Source organism: Argiope bruennichi, chromosome 11, assembly GCF_947563725.1.
Source record: "Argiope bruennichi chromosome 11, qqArgBrue1.1, whole genome shotgun sequence".
In the NCBI taxonomy this organism is placed as follows: Eukaryota; Metazoa; Arthropoda; class Arachnida; order Araneae; family Araneidae; genus Argiope; species Argiope bruennichi.
The window spans coordinates 9,845,148-9,870,651 of NC_079161.1; the positions used below are offsets into that span (position 1 = coordinate 9,845,148).

At 24.6% G+C, this 25,504-nt stretch overlaps 1 protein-coding gene across 1 annotated transcript; it reads right to left on the bottom strand.

Moving 5' to 3' along the window:
* Positions 1 to 769: 769 nt before the first annotated feature.
* LOC129957687 (protein O-mannosyl-transferase 1-like) lies at positions 770 to 25,295 on the bottom strand. The gene is made up of 20 exons (XM_056070143.1): positions 24,856 to 25,295; positions 21,989 to 22,167; positions 21,166 to 21,269; positions 20,436 to 20,486; positions 18,722 to 18,868; positions 16,760 to 16,865; positions 15,491 to 15,556; positions 15,263 to 15,356; positions 14,495 to 14,650; positions 13,239 to 13,400; positions 11,229 to 11,287; positions 11,018 to 11,110; positions 10,249 to 10,345; positions 8,314 to 8,406; positions 6,054 to 6,168; positions 4,969 to 5,069; positions 4,747 to 4,863; positions 3,742 to 3,868; positions 3,473 to 3,647; positions 770 to 1,361 (listed from the first exon to the last, which is right to left on the bottom strand). The coding sequence occupies exons 1-20, from the start codon at positions 25,093 to 25,095 to the stop codon at positions 1,166 to 1,168; spliced, it is 2,478 nt and encodes an 825-aa protein (XP_055926118.1). The 5' UTR covers positions 25,096 to 25,295; the 3' UTR covers positions 770 to 1,165.
* Positions 25,296 to 25,504: the final 209 nt, after the last annotated feature.

A 25,504-nucleotide genomic window follows, 5' to 3' on the forward strand; every position in this document is an offset into this window, starting at 1 on the left:
ATAAAAGAAAGTTTAAAACACTATGTACATATAAATGGACGGCATCTAAGTATATATCTTCACCATTTTCACACCTAATTTCTTTCTTTTTAAGAAAATCCACCTCTATAAAAGCTGTATAACTATCAAATCATTGCTTTGTCACTAATAAGAAGTGATTTGAACATATCTATGATATTTCAATCAAAAACATTTTTACAGGCTCATTATAGAAACATTCATTATTCTTCGAGTTCTAACACCTGAGAACTCGATTATTATTTGTACACAGAATCAAGAGTCTTTTTTTTAAAAATGTAAATATAAGAAAAGTAAGTAATCATTGTATTTAATTCCATAATACAACAGATATATATATAAAACAGATATCAACATTTAAACTAAAAAAAAAAAGAACTTCAATCAAAATTGTGTATTCAAAATATATTATAATTCTGAACTTTCAACTACATACTTTGAAGATCCAGTTCCATATTCTGAGTAATGTAACTATTTTTAAAAAAATCTATTTTCATATTTTCTTTAAATTCAAAATGGATTTCAAATTAAATTCTCTATAAAACACAATGGTTACATTTTTTGCCACCAAAACTTTTAACAAAAAATAAATTAAAAGGAACATTTCTTTTTAAATAAAAATTATTTTCAAATGCAGTAAATTTTTTAACAATAAATGAAATTTTCAAACTAAAAATTACCACTCTAAATAATTAGCTTACAGTTTAAAATGAAGCTTCCTCCCCCCCCCCCTATTCAAAAAAAAAAAAAAAAAAAAAAAAAAAAAATCAACTGAGATTCAAATAAAATTAAAATAAGTATTCCTTTTATGAGTATAATGATAACACAGTTGTTTTTTTTCGTCTACCTGCTATTGTATAAAAGAGGCATAGTAAATTTTATTTCTTTAAGGCTATATGGGAGGAAAAACAATTTTATGTAAAGATATTACACTACATTTTATGTAAAGATTACCACTCTAAATTTTATGTAAAGATATTCAATTTTCATTTATTAAAATGAAATGCAAAATGGCTTTTAGTCATGTTCCAAAATTCCATATTAATGGATAACCACATGAAATAGAAACATCTATGCAGATTGCTGCAATTTTAAAATGCTATCTTTACAGAAATCTCGATACATAAAACAAATCACATTTATCACTTTATGGAACATGAATGATAAAATCCCATGTATCCTTCCAGCGCAGCTGAAGAACTTGTTGAGAAGACAAAGGATATGTTCCATAACTAAATGGAACAAAAGCTCTAAATGTATACAGCACAATTCCAACCCAAATAACAATAACTCCGATAAAAATACGTAAAAATGTGCGTTGTAGAAAACTGTATTTAATAAGGCTAAAAGAAAAATAAAAATAAATGCATACATTAGGTGCTTCTATCAAAGCGTATGAAAACAACAAATAAAAATATTAAAGTAAATTTTATAAAAATTATAAATGGTAATTTTCAATGATATCATGTACAATAGTCTTAAACAACGATATCAAAAGAGAGAAAGTGAGAGTGAAAAAGAGTTCAAGACTGAAAAATCAAATATTTTGAGAAAATCACATTCTTAACCAATTAAAAAATAGCAAAATTTCCAAAAAATCTTAAATAGTAGATAAAAAATATGTTTACTAGACTTCTTAGTGCAATTGTAAACTTTTCAACATCACCATATCAAAAATTTTGAAAAGATGAAATCTTTTTTTTTAATGCAAAGTAAATAGAAATAATAAACTAGATTTTTAATGAAAAATATCAAATTTTTTCTGCATGCTTTTAAATATATATATATTCAAAAGAATTTTATTTAATATCAACTTTAAAGGACATATCAAGCTAACCAAAGAGAAAATCAATTTTTGTTTATTAAATTTATATAACTGCATTGAAATAAATATGTAAGGAAATAAAACCACCACTGGTTAAAACGAATAAAGTAAAATGTTAAAAACTGCCGCTATGTTAAAAAGAGAAAAGTAAATTATTTATTGGCATAAATAACTGCATTATAATAATGTTAAAAGTTTACACCTTCATTTTAACATTTTAGAAAGAGGACATTGAGAAGAATTTTGCCTTCTTCTTCTTTTTAATAAGGATACCATTAAAGTTTTAAAAAAATGAACGAAAAAAATTATGTATTTCAAAAAGTATAGAATCTTTAATAAATCAATATTTTATTATTGATTTTCTCATAGCTGTTAATGTAACTAAAAATGTACAAAACATAATCCACAGTGACAATTCGGACACTTGACTAAACATAGCATGATATTACGATTCTCAAAATGGCAGACACAATATATTCTTTTTTCAAACAATTCTTTTCTTTATTAATGAAAGACAAATTTATGCAAGATAAATTGTTATTTAATTTCAAATTATTTGCCATTTTTTTGGTAATTTTGTTGATTTAATCAACAAAGTATGAGGAACCACTGCCATGTGATTGGCTCAACTTCACATCGGGCACACAAATTTCATTCATAAACGACTTTTGTTTGGTGAATGGAGTCCAACTTGTTCAGCATACCAGATTGATTCTGCCACATTGATACTAAAACAGAATGTCTTTTTTTTAACCACCATATATTATATTATTTTGGAGCTCTTTTTGATCAGTTATCATCCCCTACTGAACACTAATTGGATTTTTGCATCATATCTAGTTTTATATTCTTTTTACTTGACTTACCACTTTGCTAATTATAATATAGCAATTTCTGTACATGTTATTTCTAATTTTTACCATTTGCAATATTTTTTTTTTACTATATGTTTGATGCAGTATGTTTAAATCTGGCTCTTGTGCAAGAAAACTCAAACTCAAATCAAAAGCCATGTGATTTTCATACAGTATCCCCGTATAAAATTTTTTGCTTAAAAACAAATAATCCATGAAGAAAAGAATAAAATAAATGAGCAAGGGAAATAATGCACAATGGAATTATAGTAGCAAAATATGTGTTTGTCATTGATATTGAATAAAAAGAGTAAAAATCTGCATTACTTTGAATAAAACTATACTTAGTCAATAGTACATAAGGATAATAAGTGATACACAAATTAAAAAACTGTTAACTCTGTAATAGTTGAAAAATTAATTCAAAATAGAGTGATGAATAAATAATAGAAGAAAAAATTGCATTCCAAAATTCAACTCAAATACATAGTAATAATTCATAAATTACCTAAACTTGCTCATTTAAAATTATATAAATGCTTTAAATATTCTATAATTATATGCATTTGAAATACAAACCAAATTCTGTACCTTAACTTTTTAAAATAGACTCTCAATTCTCTGAGTTTTAATACTTCTTTTAACTTAAATTTTCATTTTATTGCTATAAAGACTAACAGAAAAAAAAAAAGTGAAATCATACTTTGCTAAATAAAAAAAAAACATATATATTGTTCAATATTGAAAAATACCAAATGTCTAAAAAAATACTTACCAAACTAAGCAACTAATGTGTTCTATCAATGTAACCAAAAGCAGCAATTTAAAAAAATATGCTGGTAAATAATGATGAAGGAATAATGTGCGATCAACAAAAAAATATGGTATAAAATGCAGGAGATACCCTAATATGCATACTTTGCCAGCAATACAAAATTTATTCCATACATCTGAAAAAAAAAAATTACTTTTAATTTGATGTTCAGTACTGAGGGGTTATTTTTTTTTTCAAAAAATATGAAAGATATATAAACATATATTTACCTTCAGGTATGTCATAACATTGCCTGCGCCGACGCAGTAAATAATAAACAAAAACAAATAAGTATAAGCCCAAAGCCAAAGTTGCACTATACCATGTAGTTATGTTACCAAGCAGATGTATTTGAGCCTATAAAGGAAAAAAAAATTATGTCTTAAAGTAAAAAAGAACTATCCTCTTACAAAGTTTTTTGTGAGAGCATCTAATAAAAAAACATACAATTTTTATGAGTATATCAAGTTTGATTTAGCATGCACTTAATATGTTTAATATATAAAGTGCATGCCAAATCATCAACTAAAACTTCTTAAGCCAAATATATAAAAAAATATGTCATGTATTTCATATGATTTAACAAACTAAAACCAATTTGTTCGGGATTATTCCAACAGAAAAATCAGGTAGCAAAGCATAATACTAAGAGTTAATTATTTAACCCATTAAAAAGCCATTTTGTTCTAGTCATGATATATTAAAATATTTTTAGGATTGAGATTGGTTTTGAAAAAGTGATTCAAATAGCTTATTAAATAAATTTAACTTGATAAATTAATTTAGTTAGTTAAAAATTAAATAAGAAATTAAGACACACTTTGCATGAGACAAGGAACCAAAGATCTGTTTCTGTTTTATTGAAAAATTATATCAATCAATATAATTTCATACAAAGATCGGTGAATTTGGTGAGAAATAAGCTCCGCATGGCCGTAAAAAATGTTACACAGTTTTTCATTGACTTAGCCTCTATTATCATGGAAAATAAACTCTATTTATTTTATAAATTTTTTTTGATAATTTACATTCAAATATATCAACCAATCAATAACCAAAAAAAGATTTAAAAAATCAAATAATATGGTAAAGAAAATTATATATTATATAATAAGTTTTTTATATATTAAAAAGTCAAATTGAAAATTACCTAATATTATATATATAAATATAAAATAAATTTAATGTCTCCATACATCTTACTTTGAATATTAAAGAAAAAAGAAAACACTTACATTACTATGAGGACTAACCCAATATGCAATACCACGTGTTAGGAATAACCAATCAAATGCTGTCGAACTATAAATGTGATCTTGCACATTTTCACTATTAGTAGTAAACATCTTGTACTGCAAAGACAAAAAGTATATGGTACCAGTTTCCATTATATTAAGAAAAAAAATTAATGAATGAATAAAATGGAAACATATAAAATGCTTTTAGTGTAATCTTACCTGTAATTCCCACATTTTTTCAAAAAATGATAATTTTGTTGGCTGCAGAGGTACAAATTCTGCCATTCCCATATCACGCTCTCTTTCTTTTTGATCAGCCTCTGATGAAAAGCAATGAACAAAGATTAAGAAATAAAGGTGCATATGCTATATGCAAATGAAAATTTTTGTTTTATATCCAGAATATTAGAATATATTTATTCGAACTTACAAGGAAAAACGTACCATACTAAGTAACAAGGTACTGAAACAAGCCTTAATTTGCTAAATATTTGAATTATACTCACATAATTTCTATAAATTATAGACATTTAAGAATGTATAATTATACAAAAATATTTTTCTTCAAGGCAGGAATAACCATTTGGAGGGAGGAAAAAAAATATTAGCAAACAATAATGGATTACTCTTTAGGGCTGCAAAAAGGAATACAAAAATATTTTTTAGTTACATTTTTGTTTATTTTATTTTACTTCGAATTATTATTATAGTTTATTTTATTATATTTATTATTTAATCTTTCTCAATTTTTAAGAGAGTGGTCAATAAAAGTAGAAAAAAAGAGCTATAAATATGTTAAAACAAGATAAAATGGAAATCAACAAGCAAGAAAATTGCAAATGCACTCAAATTACCCCACAGCTTGCTTATTTATTTCATTAAAAGAAACCATTCTCCCTTTGAATTTTGAAGCCCTGAGGAAAAAGAAAAGCCAGGCTTAGCTTGGAGCAGAGCAACTCATCACTTTTTTTTTATTCCAAAGTTTAGATATTTTTACCAATTTCCCTGAAATCTCTGATTTCTCGGCTTGGTCGTTACTTTGTATCACTTAGATATTAATAATAAAAATGAAACATCATTTTGTTTTAATTTCCTTACTTTCAACAGTAAAATCAAATTTAACAAATAAATAAATAATTTAAAAAAAAGGCTGGTGTAAATTAATACTTAGAATTCTAAAATCAATCTCTCTTATTCCAAGAAATTTTCTCAGCCGAGAAGAAATTAAAAATCAAAAACAAAATTTTCTTGTACTATTATTTTCAAAATAAATAATAATTTATATAAAAAAATAACTTAAATACTTTTAGTGTAACGATGTTCTTCAACATTCCAAATAGTGTCATCTTGGTTAACAACACGATCTGTGACAATTTCATGCTGATTAAATCCCCATTCTGGCAATTGCTTTCCACTAAACTGAATAAAAAGAAAGGCTTTTAAATTTCATTAATTAAAAATAATTTTTAAAAATAATAAGAAGAATTAATTAATTTATATATTCACAAATATTTTCATCTTAGAAACAATTCTGTAGTTATATTGTTTTTTCAAGACCAAAATCCTAAACCAGCAAGCTCTTAGACACCATAATAAACATAAAAGAGAGAGAATACAAAAATGTATTCAAAGTTTTATACCATTTAGAAAAGGGAAATCTTTTCAATTGAGGATGAAATTAAAGAGCTGTTAGCTCAGCAGATTGATTAACGCTTGGGAAAATTAAAAATTTCTAAGACATAAATTAAAGTTGAAGTGTATTTAATCTTTGAAGTTAAATAGAACAAAAAAGAATTATCACAAACATATATATATATTGGCTCACAAAATTGAGTATGCCTCTCTGCTACTCTTCACTAACGGTCTAAAAAAGCTATATTAAATTTTTGTTTAAGTTTAAGAACTGAAAAAAATAATAAATGAAACATTAAGAAATACATAAAGCATATAAACAGAATAGATTACATTTACTAACATAAATTTTTAATCAAAGTTGCCAATTTCTTAATCACAAAATGTCAGTGTGCAATTAGTGAAACTCATTAAGAAAAACACCATGAACTAATATTTTGTTGTATATCTTTTTGCTTTTAAAGCAGCTTCTCACAGCATACTCAATTAACAAATGTTTACATATCAGATTTTATTTTTAACCATTTCTCTTATAGCACAATTTTAAGCATTCTGTATTTCTAACATTCTGTTTTTGAATAGATTTTTCCAGAACATTGCGATCCAAGATGAGCAAGATGGAGTATGTTATTGTATTTTACAATTGCATAATAACTATAACTTCACAATTTTGGCTGTATATTTAAGTTATTGTCTTATTGCAAAATAAAATTTGATCAGTAATTTGTCAGCACTTTGTTTAAAATTTTTCTTTAGTACATCTAAATATTTCAGTTTGTCTATTATTTTATCTCTAAAAACTGGATTTCTTACTTCATTTGTAGATATGCTTATCCCATCAAAGATCATCTCCTCCCCCCTCCTACTCCATGCCAAATTTTAGAAATGATGCTTTTAAAAAGATATTCAGCATTAAAATTCTACATTACATAGTTTTAAATATTACTACCAAAACTTAAATTAGCTGTCATCACTGAATATGATATTTTTTCAATATTTTATAGGCTTTTAAATATGCTTTTTAGCATAAGCAATTCTTTTACTTCTATTGACTGAGGAAATGCAAATGTTCCCCTGCTTTTTTGCTCTACCATTACAACCACATTTTTGAGGCCCCTTCTGATTGTTTCTGCTGAAACATTCCTTTCTACTGCTGAAGAAGCAGATGTGCAGAAGAAGAACTCACAGTGCTCATTTTAGGACTTTTTCGTTTTTGTTTTAAAATTTTCCTTAGTTCTCAAATTAAAATTTCTTTGGCCCTCCTTATTAGTTCTTAATCTAGATTTGTTATATTTTTGAATTTCCTTATAAGCATTCACAAATACATAACATATTATTTGCAATTTTACATACGGATTTACCTCCATCAGACTTTTGAATAATAAATTCCCAAGTATTATTTAACATTTTTTTTATATGTATACCATCATTATTATTATATTTTGAATTTTAAAACAGGAATATAGATAATTAAATTCTCATCATTTTTTCATGTTTATTTTCTTGTTTAGTACATTCCCTAAAGATCAGTTTAATATTTTTATAAATATTAAACTTAAATTAACATTTTATACTGTTATTTTTGACATTTAGTGAAGAACGTAAGAGGAGGATACTCAAATTTGGGAATCACTGAACATAGCAATATCAGTCTATTGTCTTCAAAATTTAATCATAAAAAATAACTTTGATTACAAGTAATATTATTAACGAATTTCTATAAACCGGTTAGATATTATAAATATACTAACATATGAACATGAAATTAAAAATTGTATGTGTCATTACATTCATGCTTCAATTTAAGGATTGTCCCCTTCCCTTCATTAATAAAAACTTTACCATAAAAACATTGATTTTTTTAACCTTATTCAACAATTTTTTATATGACTTTTTAAAAGATGTATAACCAATTTCTAATTGTGTACATACTTTCAATGCTTGACCAGAAGTTGTATGGATAAAACGCACATGGGAATGGATTGTGTGCCATACATCACCTTCAGTTTCTCTATTAAGCACTTCCTACAAGCAAACAAACAATAAAAGCATGAGAATGTAAACATAAATTCAAGCAACATTTAAAAAATATAATTTTCATTAGAAAATACATGAAATCAATAGAGATATTTTATAACTGAGATAAACAGAAATGATGTTAAGCCATTTAAAAATTAAATAAAAAAAAATTAAAATTTATGGAAAATAAATTAGCTAGACACAGGACTGGAAAGGCATCGAATCTTAGTAAACTTTTTAAAAACATTTAAATCTCGGAAAACAATTTCTAGAATAAAGACTAAACATCTCATCTAAAATTTGTTAAAATAACAGAATTTAGTTGAGAATATTATTATTGATAAGGAAAAAAAATTCTCATTCATAAGCAAATCATAAATTTTGTAGTTATATATTAAAAATTTAACAATCATTAAAGATTTCAGCTCAAAAATTGTAGTTTTATTGAATGGGAAAATAATTTCAAATGAAATATTAAGTCTTAAGTGATTTATGTCAAAATTTCATACAATATTTTTTAATCCAGGGTTTCTTAAATTTATGGTTCTAATTCTAAAATAAGAACAAACATGAAAGCATTTGTAGGGTTTCTTCATTTTCTTTTTTTTTAATGTCTATACCATATGTAAACAAATATATACAAAAAATCATTTTAAATTAAAAAAATCACAATTTTTTAAATTAGTACAATTTAATGAATAATTATTACTAATTAATGCAATGAATTTTTAATTTATTAAACATTTTTTTTTTTTGCAATGCAGAAAAATATTTCTGGAAGGAAGGAAGCTACAAAAGTTTTATTTTGCATTCCAAAAAAAGGAAAAATAAGTGAAATTTCAGGGGTATTCTATAGTGTATATATTATTTATTTACAAAAGTGAACTTATTTCTCTTAATAAATATGTTTATAACACTAATAATGTTAAGGGGGAGGGAGAAAAAAAAAAGATTTCTTCTTAATATGCATGCTTAAATAAAACAAAAAATTAATACTGACTTAAAATTATCAACTGCAATATCAAATTTATCTTATTAACTCTTTAATAAGATAAATTGAATTGCATGCATTGAATTATTACTTCTCAAACTAACAAGCTAAAATTAAATCATTCTAAGATTCCATGAATTGGGTTTGGATTTTGAATTTTCAATATTAAATGATTATTATTTCTAGTGGAAGGTAGCTGAATTCTATGAACTTTTGTGTTCCTATTTTTTATTTTATTTTAATGATTATATATATGTTTGAAATGATTAGCAATACATTTTCATACAGTCAATAGCTTTCATTCAACTATTCAAATATTAGTATTAAATACAAATGTTAGAATTTAAATATTAAAAGTTTCTCATCTCCAACATGTTGGAGATAAAGAACCATTAGCAGGGAATTAACGGATCATGAAATACAAAAAAAAAAATCTTGAAACAGTCCAATTATTAAACAAATTATCACTAAAATCATTATCAACACAGGGTTTTGAAAAAGATTATATCAAAATGTAACATGCATTATTGTCTAATGAGATTTAATATTTCATGTCCTGCAAAGCATTCAATTCATAAATGTACTAAGATGTAGCACATTCTGACCTACCACTGATATGATCTTCTAAATGATATTTGTTTCAAAGAAAAATTAAGGAATGTAAGAAGTCTCTATTTCATAAATCTCAAAAAAGAAAAATTCAAAATTTGGACTATATCTGGTCACAACTACTCTAGTTTCAACATATACATTAAAGAATAATTATCAATTTTAAAATCATCACAAGCTCTCTTTTAATTTAATTTCCAGTAATGTATTTGATTGATTGCTAAAGATATATAATTAATTATACTTACAACTTTCCATAAATCTTGAGCAGGAAATGAAATATTATAATCAATATAACAAGACACTTCTTGATTCTGAGGTGACATTGGAGCAGCAACATCATGGCTGTTAAAGAATTTAGATGCTTGTTAATTTATAAATTGGATTTTAGCAATATGGTTAAACAGGAATTATTCATTTGCAATACTTAAGAGGTATTTAATTTCTTTTTACATATTCTTAATTTTGTTATTTAAATATGGTTTTTAACAATATCTCATGGTATAACTCAATAATATCAAACAGATTGATTAATTAGTCCAGATTTTATATCATTTCTTATTTGTATTTGAAGAATGTTCATAATATATAATGAAAAAAAAAATCTTTAATTTGTAATTAATTTTAGAAAATTACAAAATACAATTTTTTCTGCATTTTTTCACAAAAACAATTACTTTTATAACTGTGTAAGTAGTATGTGTTGCAACAAATCGTTTATTTACAATACATATTTCAAATTAATATAATGAGTTGCAAATGGTGTATGTAGATCAGACATATGAACAATTAACTACCATTTTTCAAGTAATGGTGAGTACATAAAATGAATTATAATTTGTATGTTAATACTTAAATTTTTATAAATTTAACTATCAACAAATTTTACATAGTAAAAATTTCAATAAAAGTAAAGGGATGTTTTTTTTTTTAAATGGTATTTTATCAAGTCCAAATATAAAAATAATTTCAACAGAAAAATCTCTCTCATGAAAAATTTATAACAAATAAGTATACCTGTTGAGAGGACGACTGGTCATACCATGGATAATCTGAATTACATCCCCATGTTTGATTTTATCAATAGGATCTGAAACCACCAAATCAGGCCTGAAAAATATATTTATTCAATTGAGATAATTATAAATAGCTTACAACAAATCAAGATAATGTACAGTTAACACTTGACTGCTTAAAAATTAAGAATAATTAAAAAATGAAAACATACACATTAGGACGTTTAACAATCCACCAATTATTAACATCTTTGAAACTGTAACATGTAACCTGTAAAATTCAGAAAAATGAACAAGTTTAAAATTCTATAAATCTTAAAGTTATATAGAAATTCTTAAACTATTTAATTTAATTATTTTTCTGTAATTGAAAGTAAATAAGTGTAAGTAATTATATCAAAAATGTATATCATTCAATAATTGGTTAAGAAGTTAAATTTAGAGTAAATCAATGTCACAGTCATGAATGATTAAATAAAAGTACAAAAATCAAAAACCAAGATTTATGAAGCAAGGGTGAAATGTGATAATGTTACAAGGGTTACAATGTCATGTCATTTAAATACTATCATCAACATACTAACAAGACACAATATAAATATAAAAGTTTGATTTGATATATGCTATATACCAAACAAAGGGTTACAGAAGCAAATTTCTTCATACTCTGTAACAAATATACTTATTATTATTAACCATAATGACAGACAAATAATACTTATGAAACAGTCGATTAGAAAGCAATCCTTCACACTTAATTGCTGAGATGCAATTAATACACTAGCATCAAAAAGCAGAGTGGGTATTTTGGACGCCTCTTTTCCAACCAATTGAAACATCTAATGTAGCCACAAAATAAGGTACCAAATTTCAGATATTTAAGCCAATATATTTTGAATTATGTTTGCAATGAATATTTTTGTATTTTTATTATTTATTTTTGAATTATGTCTGCAAAAGTACAGCCCAACAGACAGCTTATTTTTGATAAATTTGGTTCCAAATTTGATACATACATTAGTTACTAAATTTTAAATTTGTGAATCAAATTTAATCCATCTAGCTCCCTACATTTTGTAGTTAATATATTAATTTACATTCATATAGCCTGGCAGACAAATTTCTCCTGAATAAATATAACTTAAAATCTGATAGAAATTTATGAATTTGTAAACCATACACCAAATTTCATTCGTCTAGCTTAAAGCATTTTAAAATTAAAAACAGACATTAAAGAAAAACAAACAGACATAATTCCAAAAATCTGTTTTTCTAATTCAGGGAAGTCTGAAACATGAAGATACATCAACATTTCAAGTTCAAATTTTTAGAGAATTACTATACTTTTTCTTTCTGAAAAACTGAAAATAATAAAAAGAAAATAAGATGACAGGAGGATAAGAGAATGCAAAAGTTCAAAAAGATTACCACAAAAAGTTTTATGAAATAAAATAGATAATGAAATTGAATCCATTCAGAAAAATCAATATTATATATATATATATATATATATATATACAACTGGCCAATAACTGGTGGGCAATTTGAGTATAATAGGCAAACAGTGAATGAAATGAAATATAAGTAAAATCTATATATACCTGCTAAATGCATTTCACTAACAAGAATTTATCTTTAAAACAGGAACTCCCTTCCCTAATCAAAGTCATATTTTAGATAAAATAAGAAAAATTCTTCCCTCCCTCAAAAATAGAAAAATAAAAATTGATTTTTTAAAAAGATATTTATTAATTTAAACACATTAAAGTCTGTACTCATCAATATATAGAGGAAAATGACTCTCAACAAAAGTAAAAAATATTTTTGGTTGAGCTAATCTGGGCTATGCTTCAGACCTCCAAGTTCATGGAGATTGTAATCAAAACCAATTGTAGAACCATATAAAGCTTGGAATCATTTTTAAATAGCATGGCTCAGTTAATGAAAATTAAAAATTAGAAGAAACAGGTCAGATTCTTAATTTATGTAAATGACAAATTAATGTCACACTTTGTTATCAAACGTTGTTAACTTTAAAAAGATTCTTAAGTAAGAAATTAAATAAAGGTTCCCCCCCCCCATTACTGACTTTTTTTTGTATAGATAGCCATAAATATAATGGGAAAAAATCCAAAAAATTGCAAAATTTTAGATTATTTCTTATTTTTCTTTTTGATGCAAGTAATAAAATATATAATAATCTAATATTCAAAGTAATATACTTGTTGCTGATGAGAGCTTCCTCTTTTATCTGGATAACGGAGAGGATACACATGTGGATGAGAATGTAACCAACATGCGCGCCCATGCGTATGGCGTAAGGTAATTTGAGATCCATGCGCTATTTCCAGTGGCTGTCCCTTAGTAATAGATGCCAAACCACCCTACATAAAATTAATTCAGTGAATAAAATGGTAACATTTATATTCAATGTTTATATACTGAGTACTTAAAATAAACTAAAAATACTTTATATACTATACAACAAAATTAATTTTAAAAAACTAAAATTCTATTAACATAATGTGGTACATAAAAATACATAAATATAGTGTGTGGCAACAAAATCAGCAAATTAAAAGTGTCATTGGAGATGCAGCAACATGAAACAAACATTAAACAATCACACTTTTAAAGAAGCATACCAATTAATATATGCGACAAGACAAAATATCCAGGTACTTGAAAGCATAGAACACTTTATTTTTTATGTTCTTAATTTATAATTTGATAAATAACTTCAATTCATATGTATGATTAGAAGGAACTTAATCTCAAATTATAATATTACATTACTAAAATTAATTCTGCAATCATAAACAAATAAACAATCAAAGCTTTCATTCACAGTCTACAATTCCATCATTTGAAAATAAACATCACTATCAGAAAGAATGGTAATGTTTTATATTTCATTGAGCAACTTATTTTGAGAGTAACACATTGCCCAATCTGCAGTTGACACAATTGAATTTTATACCAACATTTTTGAAAAATAAAATGCATATTTAAATCTCAAGACATTTAATAATTAAAGATATGTTATTATTTTAAAGACAAATAATAGGATAACATTAGCATAGGATAGCATTTAGCAAATAATTTCAAATATAAAATATCAACTATACACAGAAACATTAATAGGTTTTACACAGATTTATAACATTTTAAATTATTCTTATACAAGGATGAAAACACCTATGATTGCATTAATTAGAGACAATTAATTATAAGCACAATTTCAAATACAAGAATAACAATACATGATTAACTTTACTCTTAGAAATCTTAACTCTGAATTAAGTAAAATGACAGGTATGACATCCATTTTATTATGTATTGATTTTTCCTGTCTATAAATAAAGAATATTCCTATAATGATTAAATAAATCATAATAAAATTTTTTTAAATATAAATCATAAAGCTATTGACTGATAATTTCATTCTTCATCACATTCTTTCAAATACAAAACTCACTTCTAAACTAGCTTGAAATCCACTTGTCATAATATTATCATGTGGACCAGCTTTTGTCAGAACATTTAAATGGATATAAAAAACTAACAGATAAATGCACATGGGTATAATGAACACTGCTATAAATCTCACAAACAAATGAGCCAATAACTTCACCTACAGGAAGAAAAGAACTATATTAATAATTCATTTAAAAATCCACACACAACAACAAATGCAGACAAAATTTTTAATATATCCTTCAAGTCATTTAAATTTTTTCAGTATTATATAAATATTAATCCTTCTTAATTTTAATATTTGAAAAGAGAAAGAGAGAGAGAGAGAGAGAGAGAGAGAACATTTAAATTTTGAATTGAAGAGATTTTAACTTAACACCTGATAGTTATATCAATAAAGATAAGGGAAAATTTATTTACAGATTTACTAAAATAAAACAAAGACCAAAGAAATCTTTAACAAAGAATGCTGAAGAAATGGCAACTTTAATAATTAATGAGAAAAAAAGGGCTAAGTGAAAAGGCATTATAAATTTATTTAATAAATTATCATTTTAACCATGGAAAGGTCAGAAAATTCATAGAACATGAAATAGAATTAAAATTAAGGGGGAAATAATTTATTTTCTTTTAATACATAATTTTCAAACTGAATGATTCTCTTTAATTTATGAAAATTATAACATTATTTTGCAATTTTATACACAGCAAAAGATATACAATATCAAAGCAATGAATGCAACAATACCACAACAGAAGAATGACTTACAAAACTAAGACTTCTATCAGATATCATCTTCCAGTAATCAGAGATGAGTAAACCAACTACTAAGAATGCTGAGAAAATCCCTGAGTATTTGACACTAAAGAAAATTATACAAAAATTTATAACACATAAAATGCTGTTAAATTATAGTATATAAATCATAAGCTAACTATTTAACTACAGTGATAGAACATAGTGTAACAGCAGAAAGAATAAATTATAAAAACATACCATATAGCACATGTAAGTGAAACACTACATGTAATCAACCAGGCCCACCACTGAGTACTAAAGGGCCTGTAATTCATAAAAATATTCTATCAAATAAAAATCAAATTAATTATTTTTAAAAAGTCATCAAAATTTTATTAGAAAACAAATATTACATAATTAAAAGCTAAATAATAATAATAAACTTGTATCATTAAAAATAGTAAAAGAATGCCTCAGTTTTTTCTTCTTTTTAATTCTCATAGTGTACAAATGAAATGTGAGTCATATTTACAATGAAAATTTTCAAATATTTTTTTAAAGGAAATAACATTTGGAAGGAAAAGCAATCAAGCTTCATGAATAAATAAACAATTTTTGAATTAATTCTATCAATATAACTGAATAGTTTTGAATTAAATCAGCATCTAGTATGTAAAGATTTTTTTTCTCTCTCTTTTCAATAGCAAGAAAACCAGAGATTAACTATCAGCAAAAAATAAAAATCTGATTGCTCCAAGGAAATAATTTAGTACTAATTAAATAAAAATAAAAAAATGAATACGTTTTTAAGCTTTTTAATTAATTCATTACATTTTTAGCAACTGAACGAACCCTTTATGTTTCTCATATTCAAAAGCTCATACTTCCTTCTGTTTGAGCATTTATTTTCTTAAAATCCCAAAATACTCTTAAGACTTCATTGAATACAAAGTAGTTCAACTTATTAATTTAAAAACAATTTTTGAAAATCCAATTCAATCAAAATAATTTGGTGCTTCAAGGGTAAATTATTTGTTTCTACGTTAGACATAATTTAGATGTTTAAAATCATTGTCCCAGGAAGCATAGGTCCCAAAGAAAATAACAAAAAGGTATTTTCTTTTTATATACAATACATATCTTAATAATAATTCTAATTTAAATTCAACAGGCTCACTTTCAATATGCATTAGAAAATATGATTTTATACCACAGATGATGATAATGATATAAAATCGGCAAATATATCGGATAAAGATATATTTTCAAGATACTTTATTGTATATTCATGTTATTGTTTATGATCTTATGCATGTTACTGTAAGGTTATTTAACTTATTTGATCATTCTTATAAAAATCAAATTATAAAAGCAAATGAACTACAGATGAAAATAATATTAATATACTATTAAGAAACATTTACACAAGATTTTAGTTTTATTTTTAAATTTCAAGAAATTCTTTTTTTACAATTCAAATCAAACCAAAATAGAAACCATAAAATAAAAATAGAGAAAACAATTCACCTGGAAATCTTCCTGAATTTTAAGTAGGCTAATAAACCAAATGCTGAAAACCAAATCAGCATACTTTCCATCAAAATAAAACGTGATTGAGTCAAATATGCATTTTCTGAAAGAGAAAAAAAAAGTTCAAATATTAATATATACTATAAGGGAGGACAACTTAAGGCAAAAATTATTATATTGTTCAAGTTATTTTTAAACATCAGATATCAATACAGAAAGTCAAATAATCAAATGTAGTAAAATCATCTTGAAAGTTCACTATAATGAAAAGGCTTTCTATTTATGGACTTATGTTTCAAAATTATGATCTCAAATTTCATGTTAGAATTTTCCCAATTAAAGAACCATCACAATAAATTATCTTTTTGTTCAAATGTATGCTTCATTGTATTGTAGAAAAGAATAAAAGAATAGGCTTAAATAGCAAATTTTTAATTTTTTAAATCAAAATAAAATAAATTAAATAACTAAATTAATTAGAAAAATTTTATCTCAATGCTTACTACAGTTTAACACATTGTTTGGGGGACTCAACTTTCCATCCAGTTAAAACATTCTTCCTAAAATTCTTATTAAGTTTTGAGTCAAAATTAATTCTGCTTTATAAATATTTTGCTACAAAAAATTCAATTATGATTCATAAAATTGATATAATATAGAAATTATCTTTTAACTTGAAAAGGAATATATAAAATATTAATTAAATTTGCATTAATACACATACACTTTTTAAATTTTAGATTTAACAGGTTTTGGTTCTTCACAATTTGATTTTTTAAACTGATTTTAGGACTTATACATCAGTTTTTTTTTTCATTTGAATTACAATATAGTTCATAATATAAGATGTGAAATAGTGTACATTTAAACAATATTTTCATTTACATTTATATGAGAAAAATAACTATTTAAAAATTTTCATTAGTCTTTAAAAATGTTATATAATATATTTTGTATATGCATGGAAAATTGCTCTAATTGTTGAGATCCTTCCCCTGTCTCTCTTTACTAAAAACATTTTTCATAATGGAAAAATGTTTTGAAAGATAGTAAATAAATTAATGATTATAAGTTTAAAAAATGAATTTCATATTTATAGTAACATTTCTGAAATTCTGAAGGCTTATAGAAATGAAAAGCTTAATTAAATGTCTTTTGTAGAGTTAGAAGGTATGGTCTGAAAAGAAAATCCTTAAATATCTTCAATGCAATTATAAGAACTCTTCTTATTAAGCAAATTAAATGCTACAACAAAATGACTGAAATTAATTGAACCATAATATTACGATAAATTTATTTCACAACATTATGCATACCTGAGAAGTGAAATAGTAAAAACCTAAACAAAATAAAAAATTTTACTATTTGAAATGTTTATCAACAATTTTAATTTCCATATAAATGATGAAAAAAATCTTCTTTTAAATGAATTATAATTAAGAAATATCAAGTTATTAAACACACAAAGCAATAAAAATATCTCTGAAGATGAATTTTGTAAAATATGGGTCATTGATGTTTAAAAATTATATATATATATATAAAAGTATTAAAATCAAGTTAATAGGAAAATTAAATAAAACAAATAAAAAAAGAATCCACTTTCTAAATACTATGAAGTTTTTCCTTTTCCTTTTTCGGTTTTAGTTTGAATAAGAAATAATTTTTAGTTGCGATTCTGAAACTATTTTGTTTCATTTTCATTTTGGTTTCGTTCTCAAAACATTTCTTACTTTAGATTGGTTACTATATATATATATATATATATATATATATATATATATATATATATATATATATATATATATATATATACACACACAACACTTCAACTTAAGTTAATATTTGTCAAGTAGAACATATTAATGCATCAAAATAATTTTAAAATCTTCTAATCTTTCTTAATAGATAGATTTTAAGCAAAATAGTTTATATATTGAAATAATAAATTCTTTTCACCAAAAATAATTAGTATGCCAGCCAGCATGGCAGTCCTGCTTGTGAAACCTAATTCAATGATTAAGTAATAAACTGTTGGGATAAGTAGACTGCCAAAAAATGCAGGAACAGCACGTAAAGCTCGAACTGGAACATGTTCAGAATAATCTGAAAGTTAAAATATAAATTAGCATGTACAAAAGTTGTTGTATTTAATTTAAAACAGAAGAATTTAATTCATTTCAATTCATGATAAAATTATTACACCACGTATGCTTGCTTTTATTTGAAAATACACTATTACATAACTTATACATTTATTTCCACAATTTTCAATCATTATTTGAAAATTGAACAAAATTAATAACAGCACATATACCAAACTAGAAGGATATTTGAATTCAATAGATTTAGTATGCTGAAGGCCCTTGCACATAGCACATCCTGAGTGGAATCATGTCATGAACTGAAAAACCTCTAGTCATGAAGTTCAGACATTGTCATCAGGCCTCTATAGCTGTGCTTTTTTCAGAATACAATATTTGAAACAAACATAAGGAACATATATTGAACAATATTTTATAAATAACCTTTAAAAAAATTACTGCTACTGCTTTCTTATATTCATTTATAGATACGTATTATATGGGTGTGTTTTACAGATGTAATATATGTATATGAATATATAATATGAAGCATATATATGTGATAGTTGTTTCAGTTTAAAAAAGAAATTTTTCAGAAATCAAATGAATTTATGAAGAGTTCACTTTTTTATAACCCTTATATTTATTTATGACTGGAGGTTTCACAGACATATACAATATATTCTTTATTATGAACAACACATATTACAATATATGAATTTAAATGGCATCAAAAAAAAAGTTCTTCTATATTAACAAAATAACAAGTTGGAAAATTAATATTTTAATAAACAATCTAAGGTAATTGCATAAAATAAGACAATGGTTGTTAGGTTTCCCCCTTCTTATTTCTTTTATTTTTAAAAACATCTTATCCAAGACAGATATGTAACATTTCTATCTACAAATATTCGATATTTATATAAGAGCATTTTCAGACAAAAATTAGAACTACACTTATACAGAAAATAATAAGAAGAAGAATACTGCAATAAAAATAATATTAAGAATACTGCACAAATTCCCTTGGTGCTCCCTTTCCTCAAACACTTTTTTTTTTTTAACATGAATGAATAATAAGCAAATAACTCAATTCCAACCAATATATTTTATGATACAAATCAAAGTATGTTTTGGAAGTCAATAAGTTATCACAATATATTTAGTCCTTTTAAAATAAGAGCTTTTAAAGTTCTCCCTTCTCTTGTAAATATTTTTCAAGAAATAAAACTTTAATGTAACTTTACTTTGTTTTAATGACCAGTTAATTATTAATTAATTTCTCTTTAGAATTATTAATCCCCCCTAATTCACATATACAAAATTTGAGTGTTTTTCGAAATTTTATTTTGCCCTCCAAATATTAAATTTAAAAATAAGAACTGTGAAAACTTATAATCCCTGAACTATTCTATACAAATTCCTCTTAGTGCTCTCTTTTCTCAATAATCATATAAAATATTAGCCCTCCACTGGTCATCATAGAGTTTTCAAATTCACAGACATTTGAAATTACATTCTAAAAAAATAAAGATACTTATATTGCACACAAAGGTTCAGTAGAATGCATTTGTGTATAAAATATTTACCTCCACCAATGCGATCAAACTGTGCATTACCATCAAACCCAGTAAGGTAACCTGAAATTGAATGATCATATTGAAAAGAAAGTTGAGTAAACTTGGTACTAATGATAAGTGACAATAATTAATGAAATTTGTAAAATAATTAGATAATTAAACACTACAAAGATATACAGGTACTATAGACATTTATGCAGTCTTGCCATCAAATAAGCATTAAAAATCCATTACTGCATAATACACATAATTTTTAACTAAACAAGATAAGTAATGAATTTTTTTATAAGCAAATTAATATATATATATATATATATATATATATTTTAAGAGGTTGCAGAACATTACTTCTTGAAATGCAGAATATACAGTTGTATAAATTTCTAATGAACATCAAATCATAGTAAGATTACATCAAGGTAGTGGCAAATTTTTTCATAAGTTTGAAGTAGGGAATATTATATTTATGAATGTAATAAGAAAATGTCGATTCAATACTTTGTTAAAGTTTGTGAAGTTCATTAGAAACAGATAGTCAAGATGGGACAGTGAAAGTTGTAGTGATTTTATTTTGAAAGATATAGATAAAAAGGTTTTATTATATAACAAGAACATAACAAACAAGTATAACAAGTATCTAAATATTTTTATCAACAGTTTTTAAATATTCTGTATGAATTGCTATAAAAAGTTTGGTTAGTAATATTCAATGTTATTTTAAATTAGTTACAGAACTCACCAGCAAGAGCTACAAGTTGTTTACCAAGAGGAGGATGAGAATCAAAGAAAAATGTCCGTTTCATGTACATGCTAGCAAACTTTCCATAATGCAATTCATCAAAACTGTAAAGTCAAAATAATAAAAAAAGCTAGAACTAAGAAACATTTATAATAAATGATTATTTGAATAAAAAGAATAAGGATTTTTAATTATTTTATAATAAATTCTTCCATTTTTAAATATCTTTATGAAAAATTATAATAGTACATGACAGTCTAATCATCAGCTAAAGGAATCAGAATCAAAAATTTTCTATAATTTTCAACAGACGTTTACAAAATAATGATAAAAAAACTGAAGACCAAGAACAAATAGAAAATATTAAAATTTAATTAATGTTCCATTCTGAAACAATATCAAAGCTATTTATTTAGAGATCAATCACATACTTTGGAATTGTGATAAGATGAAGATAAGAACAATGGCTAAATCGTTATTACTAGAAACACCAGTAATTAAAAATTGATAAGCATAAATAATTTTTGTTGCACTGTAACCTTTTGTATTAAGATAATTCAAACATATTTTTAACAGAAATATAGCATACTAATAAGAAGGGAAAGTAATTACAATTTTACAGTGAATTTCATTTGAGGAGTAGTATATATGTCATTCTCTTTGCTAAAAACAGGAACACAAGTAATTCTTAAATATAAACCTCAAAATGTTTAATTCAATAAATTCAATTTCAAAATCTTTAATGAAAAAAGATAGTACAGATCAAGAATTTCCAAAACAGCTCTGTTCTTACAATTACTACTTTTTCAAATGATATACTTACACAATGCTTTTAGGATCTTCTAATCGCCACATACGAGTGCATATGGCAATTACAAACATTGTCAAAGCAGCTGCATCAATTTCAAAGTGAAAAGCTGGTGGTTTAACATTTTTGTTGAAAAAGGCACTAGGTAAATCCTCCTCCTCATCAGAAAATGAGTCTAAATTTGCTTCTTTTACCTGTAATTAAAAAAAATTAATATAAGCACAAGAAAAAGCTATGCTAAAATTTAATTTTACTCCTAAATTTTTCCAAGATAAATTTTATTTTCATGAAAAAAAATGGGCCATAAAACAGTTTTTATTATAATATAAAGAGATATCATATGATACAAAAGAAATAAAAAGCAAAGTGTTACATGCAAAAACATATAATTAATTTGCTTAATAAAGAATGCAGAGAGCAAACATTTTTTTAAATGCACACAATATGATTTTCTTTTGTATCAAATCTTGAAGGTATCTACAAAAGTTCTGTCACATTTTCAAATTAAGATACAATATATCCAATATATCAGAGCACTAATTAAATTGACACTTAGGCAAAGAGAAGACTTGCTTTTATTTAAATTTATTTAGTTTCAAAATTTACTTTACACCTCTCGAAATTAAATAATAGTGATTTTTATAGTATTTCCAATTAATTTTATTAGATGTTTAAATGCACAATATGACTATTAAAAATTGTGAAAATTTTACTTTTCGATAGATGATTCATTTATTTGCCCAAATAACGTAGGAGTGTAAAATTCTTTGATTTTAAAAATTTGAAATTAAAATTAAGTCATTCATAGATTTTATAATTTGACTGAATTATAAGGGTTTATAATTCAAAAGGGTATATAAACATCTTGAGGCTTCTATGGACTCTTGATTGAATGAAAATTATAGTGCATTTTTAACAGAAGGTGACATCTAATTAGACAATAAGAGAACAGGAAGAGGCAGTTAAGTGATTATCAAATCTGCCAACTTATAAACAATTTATATTTTTTCAATCTAGAAATAATTAACATAGTTTTTTCTTGATGGTATTTTAATATAAACAAAATAAACACAGTTTTTCAATTTTAAATTAAAATTTTTAGATAAAAATTAGTTAAATAGTTATCAAAAATGAAAATTTTCGCTTTGCCTTAAATTTAATCAAAGGGAGGGAAAAGAATGAAAATACTGACTTAACTTTAAAATCTAGTTAAAGAGCAGTTCAAGCTAGTTGAAAATTGTACTGGATTTTGAAAATATGCATTCATTTGTTATATAAAACAACAATAAAAAAAGAACATGCTTGATTTAGCCACAATAGAAACTGTCTATAATACAACCTCTCTCCTATCAATATGCTAAGATCGCAACCAACTTCATAATTTAAACATGTCTCTATGAAAATTTAAGTCAGCGCATGACAGCTAGAAATAAATTCAAACTATATTCAGTTTCTATTGGTATTTATGTCACTTGCTAAAATTGAATAAATAATAATAAAAAAATGTATCACAAATTTATGTACAGAATAGATTTAATTCAAAGGGCTAATTAACAAAATCATTTTTAAAGAATTGAGAAAAAAATGGAAATAAACAATGTATTTCTGAACAATGGCTAGATGGTGAAAATGATACCCGATGATTCACTTTTAAAAACCTTAAAGCTACATCAACTTCAAGAATAAAGGCAATAAAATCTCACAATGATTAACCATATCACAAATTATCTTTTATAAAGCCTCCTAGATATAGCTTACTTATAAAATAAATGAACATTTCTTTAAAATAAAAATAGTTTTTTTGAAAAAACAATGCAAGGAAATATACTTTTTTTATACCTCAGATTGAAAGTTTTGCTTTCTTTAATTTACAATTGAGAGTAATTATTAGAATTAAAAGAAGTTTATCAGGAAACTTTTGCCAAAAATTGCTTTTTGAATTTCCATTAGAAATTAGAAGTATAATTCCTTTTGATGCAAATGATGTTGTATATATAAATTTCCATACATCAGTTTAAAAAAGAACTTAACCTTAAAAAAATTAAAGCATCTTTTCTAAATTATAATGATTACATAGTACTGATTTAATTTTCAAAAGGAACAATTATCAAAAACTTATATTTCTAGTTAAGTATAGATACCAGAATTTATTTTTGGATAATAGCCAATAAATGATAATAACTATTTAAAGGATAACATTTATTGTCATGGCATGTAGGTGAAGCAAACTAAAAGAATCACAAAGACAGATTTTTATAAAGAAAGAACTCGGATAGAAAGAAAGAAAAAAAAAGTCAATTTCATGTTACAATTTATCTTCATAGTGTATAGATAGTGTTGAATGATAAAGAATGAATAACATTTAAAATTAAATATATCAATTCAATCATCATAAAATTTAATCAACAACATATATATATATATATATATATATATATATATATATATTTGCATAAAATCATTAAATAATAAATTAAAAGCATAAATGGCTTATCAAAATAAAAAAAAATAGGGAAGGAAAAAGATAAAATAAAAATAAAAAATAAGATAATTAAAATTGCACAAATGTCTTTGACTTTTTTACAAGTTTAGACTATTAGTAGATATCATTATAAAAATAATACATTAATTTTATTTACGTTCTCACAATGTTGTTTTCATTGATTCTAAAGCATCCACTTCGCAAATGATATTTATATTTTTTATTGTAAAATAAAAAAAAATGAAAGAAAATAGCATTATAAAGTTGTTAGGAGAAAATATCTATGAAAAAAAAGTTTGCTTAAAATCTAAAGAATTCCGATTTAAATCATAGTAAAGGCAGAATGATAAAATAATTTTCTGCCAGTATTTTATTCGATAAATACTAAATTTTAATTTACCTGCAAGGCTTTCTTTTTTGTGAGCATTTCAATACCATTTTTTGGAGAAACTTTTTTTGAATTATCACAGTGATCGGAAGAATTTAATTTCTTCTTTTCGTCTCCTTCAGTGGCAGAAAGTGACACGTTGTTGTCCAAACTAGTTTCGGTATTATATATCGCTTCTGAATGACGGCCATTGGAATCACTTTCTTTCGAAGAGTTTTCAGTTTTCTTCCGCTGCTTTAATTTATTGGTCATCGTGATTTATAGATCATAAACCGAAAAGCATAGTCGGTGTCTTTCAAGTATTTCGCTTGTCAACAATACAGCATCGTGCAAAAATAAAAGTGATTGACATTTAAAATAAAACATGGTTACAGTTTCCATCCAAGAAAAAAAAAAAGCACCTACGCAATTGGCAACAGATTTACCTTTAAAAAATGTCAATATTAATAGATAAGAGCCGTTTATCGGCAAAATGTGATATTAACCTTGCTCGTCAAATAAACTGATATTTCGTATAAACTGATAAGCAATGTTACATGTAGATTTTCTTATATATCCGTTACGTACTTGAGAGTGAGTTCAAATTAAAATCAGACATTAAACGTGTTCAGAATACATAATCTAAAAATAAATATTGTTTACTGGTTCTCTAAGTATGATC

Coding starts and splice junctions, on each gene's coding strand:
- LOC129957687 (XM_056070143.1), bottom strand. CDS start 25,095: ATGACCAATAAATTAAAGCAGCGGAAGAAAACTGAAAACTCTTCGAAA. Junction 15,557..16,759: donor AAATTCAGGAAGATTTCCAG/GTGAATTGTTTT, acceptor TATGAATTACAG/GCCCTTTAGTACTCAGTGGT. Junction 8,407..10,248: donor CTCAAGATTTATGGAAAGTT/GTAAGTATAATT, acceptor GTTTGCTTGTAG/GAAGTGCTTAATAGAGAAAC.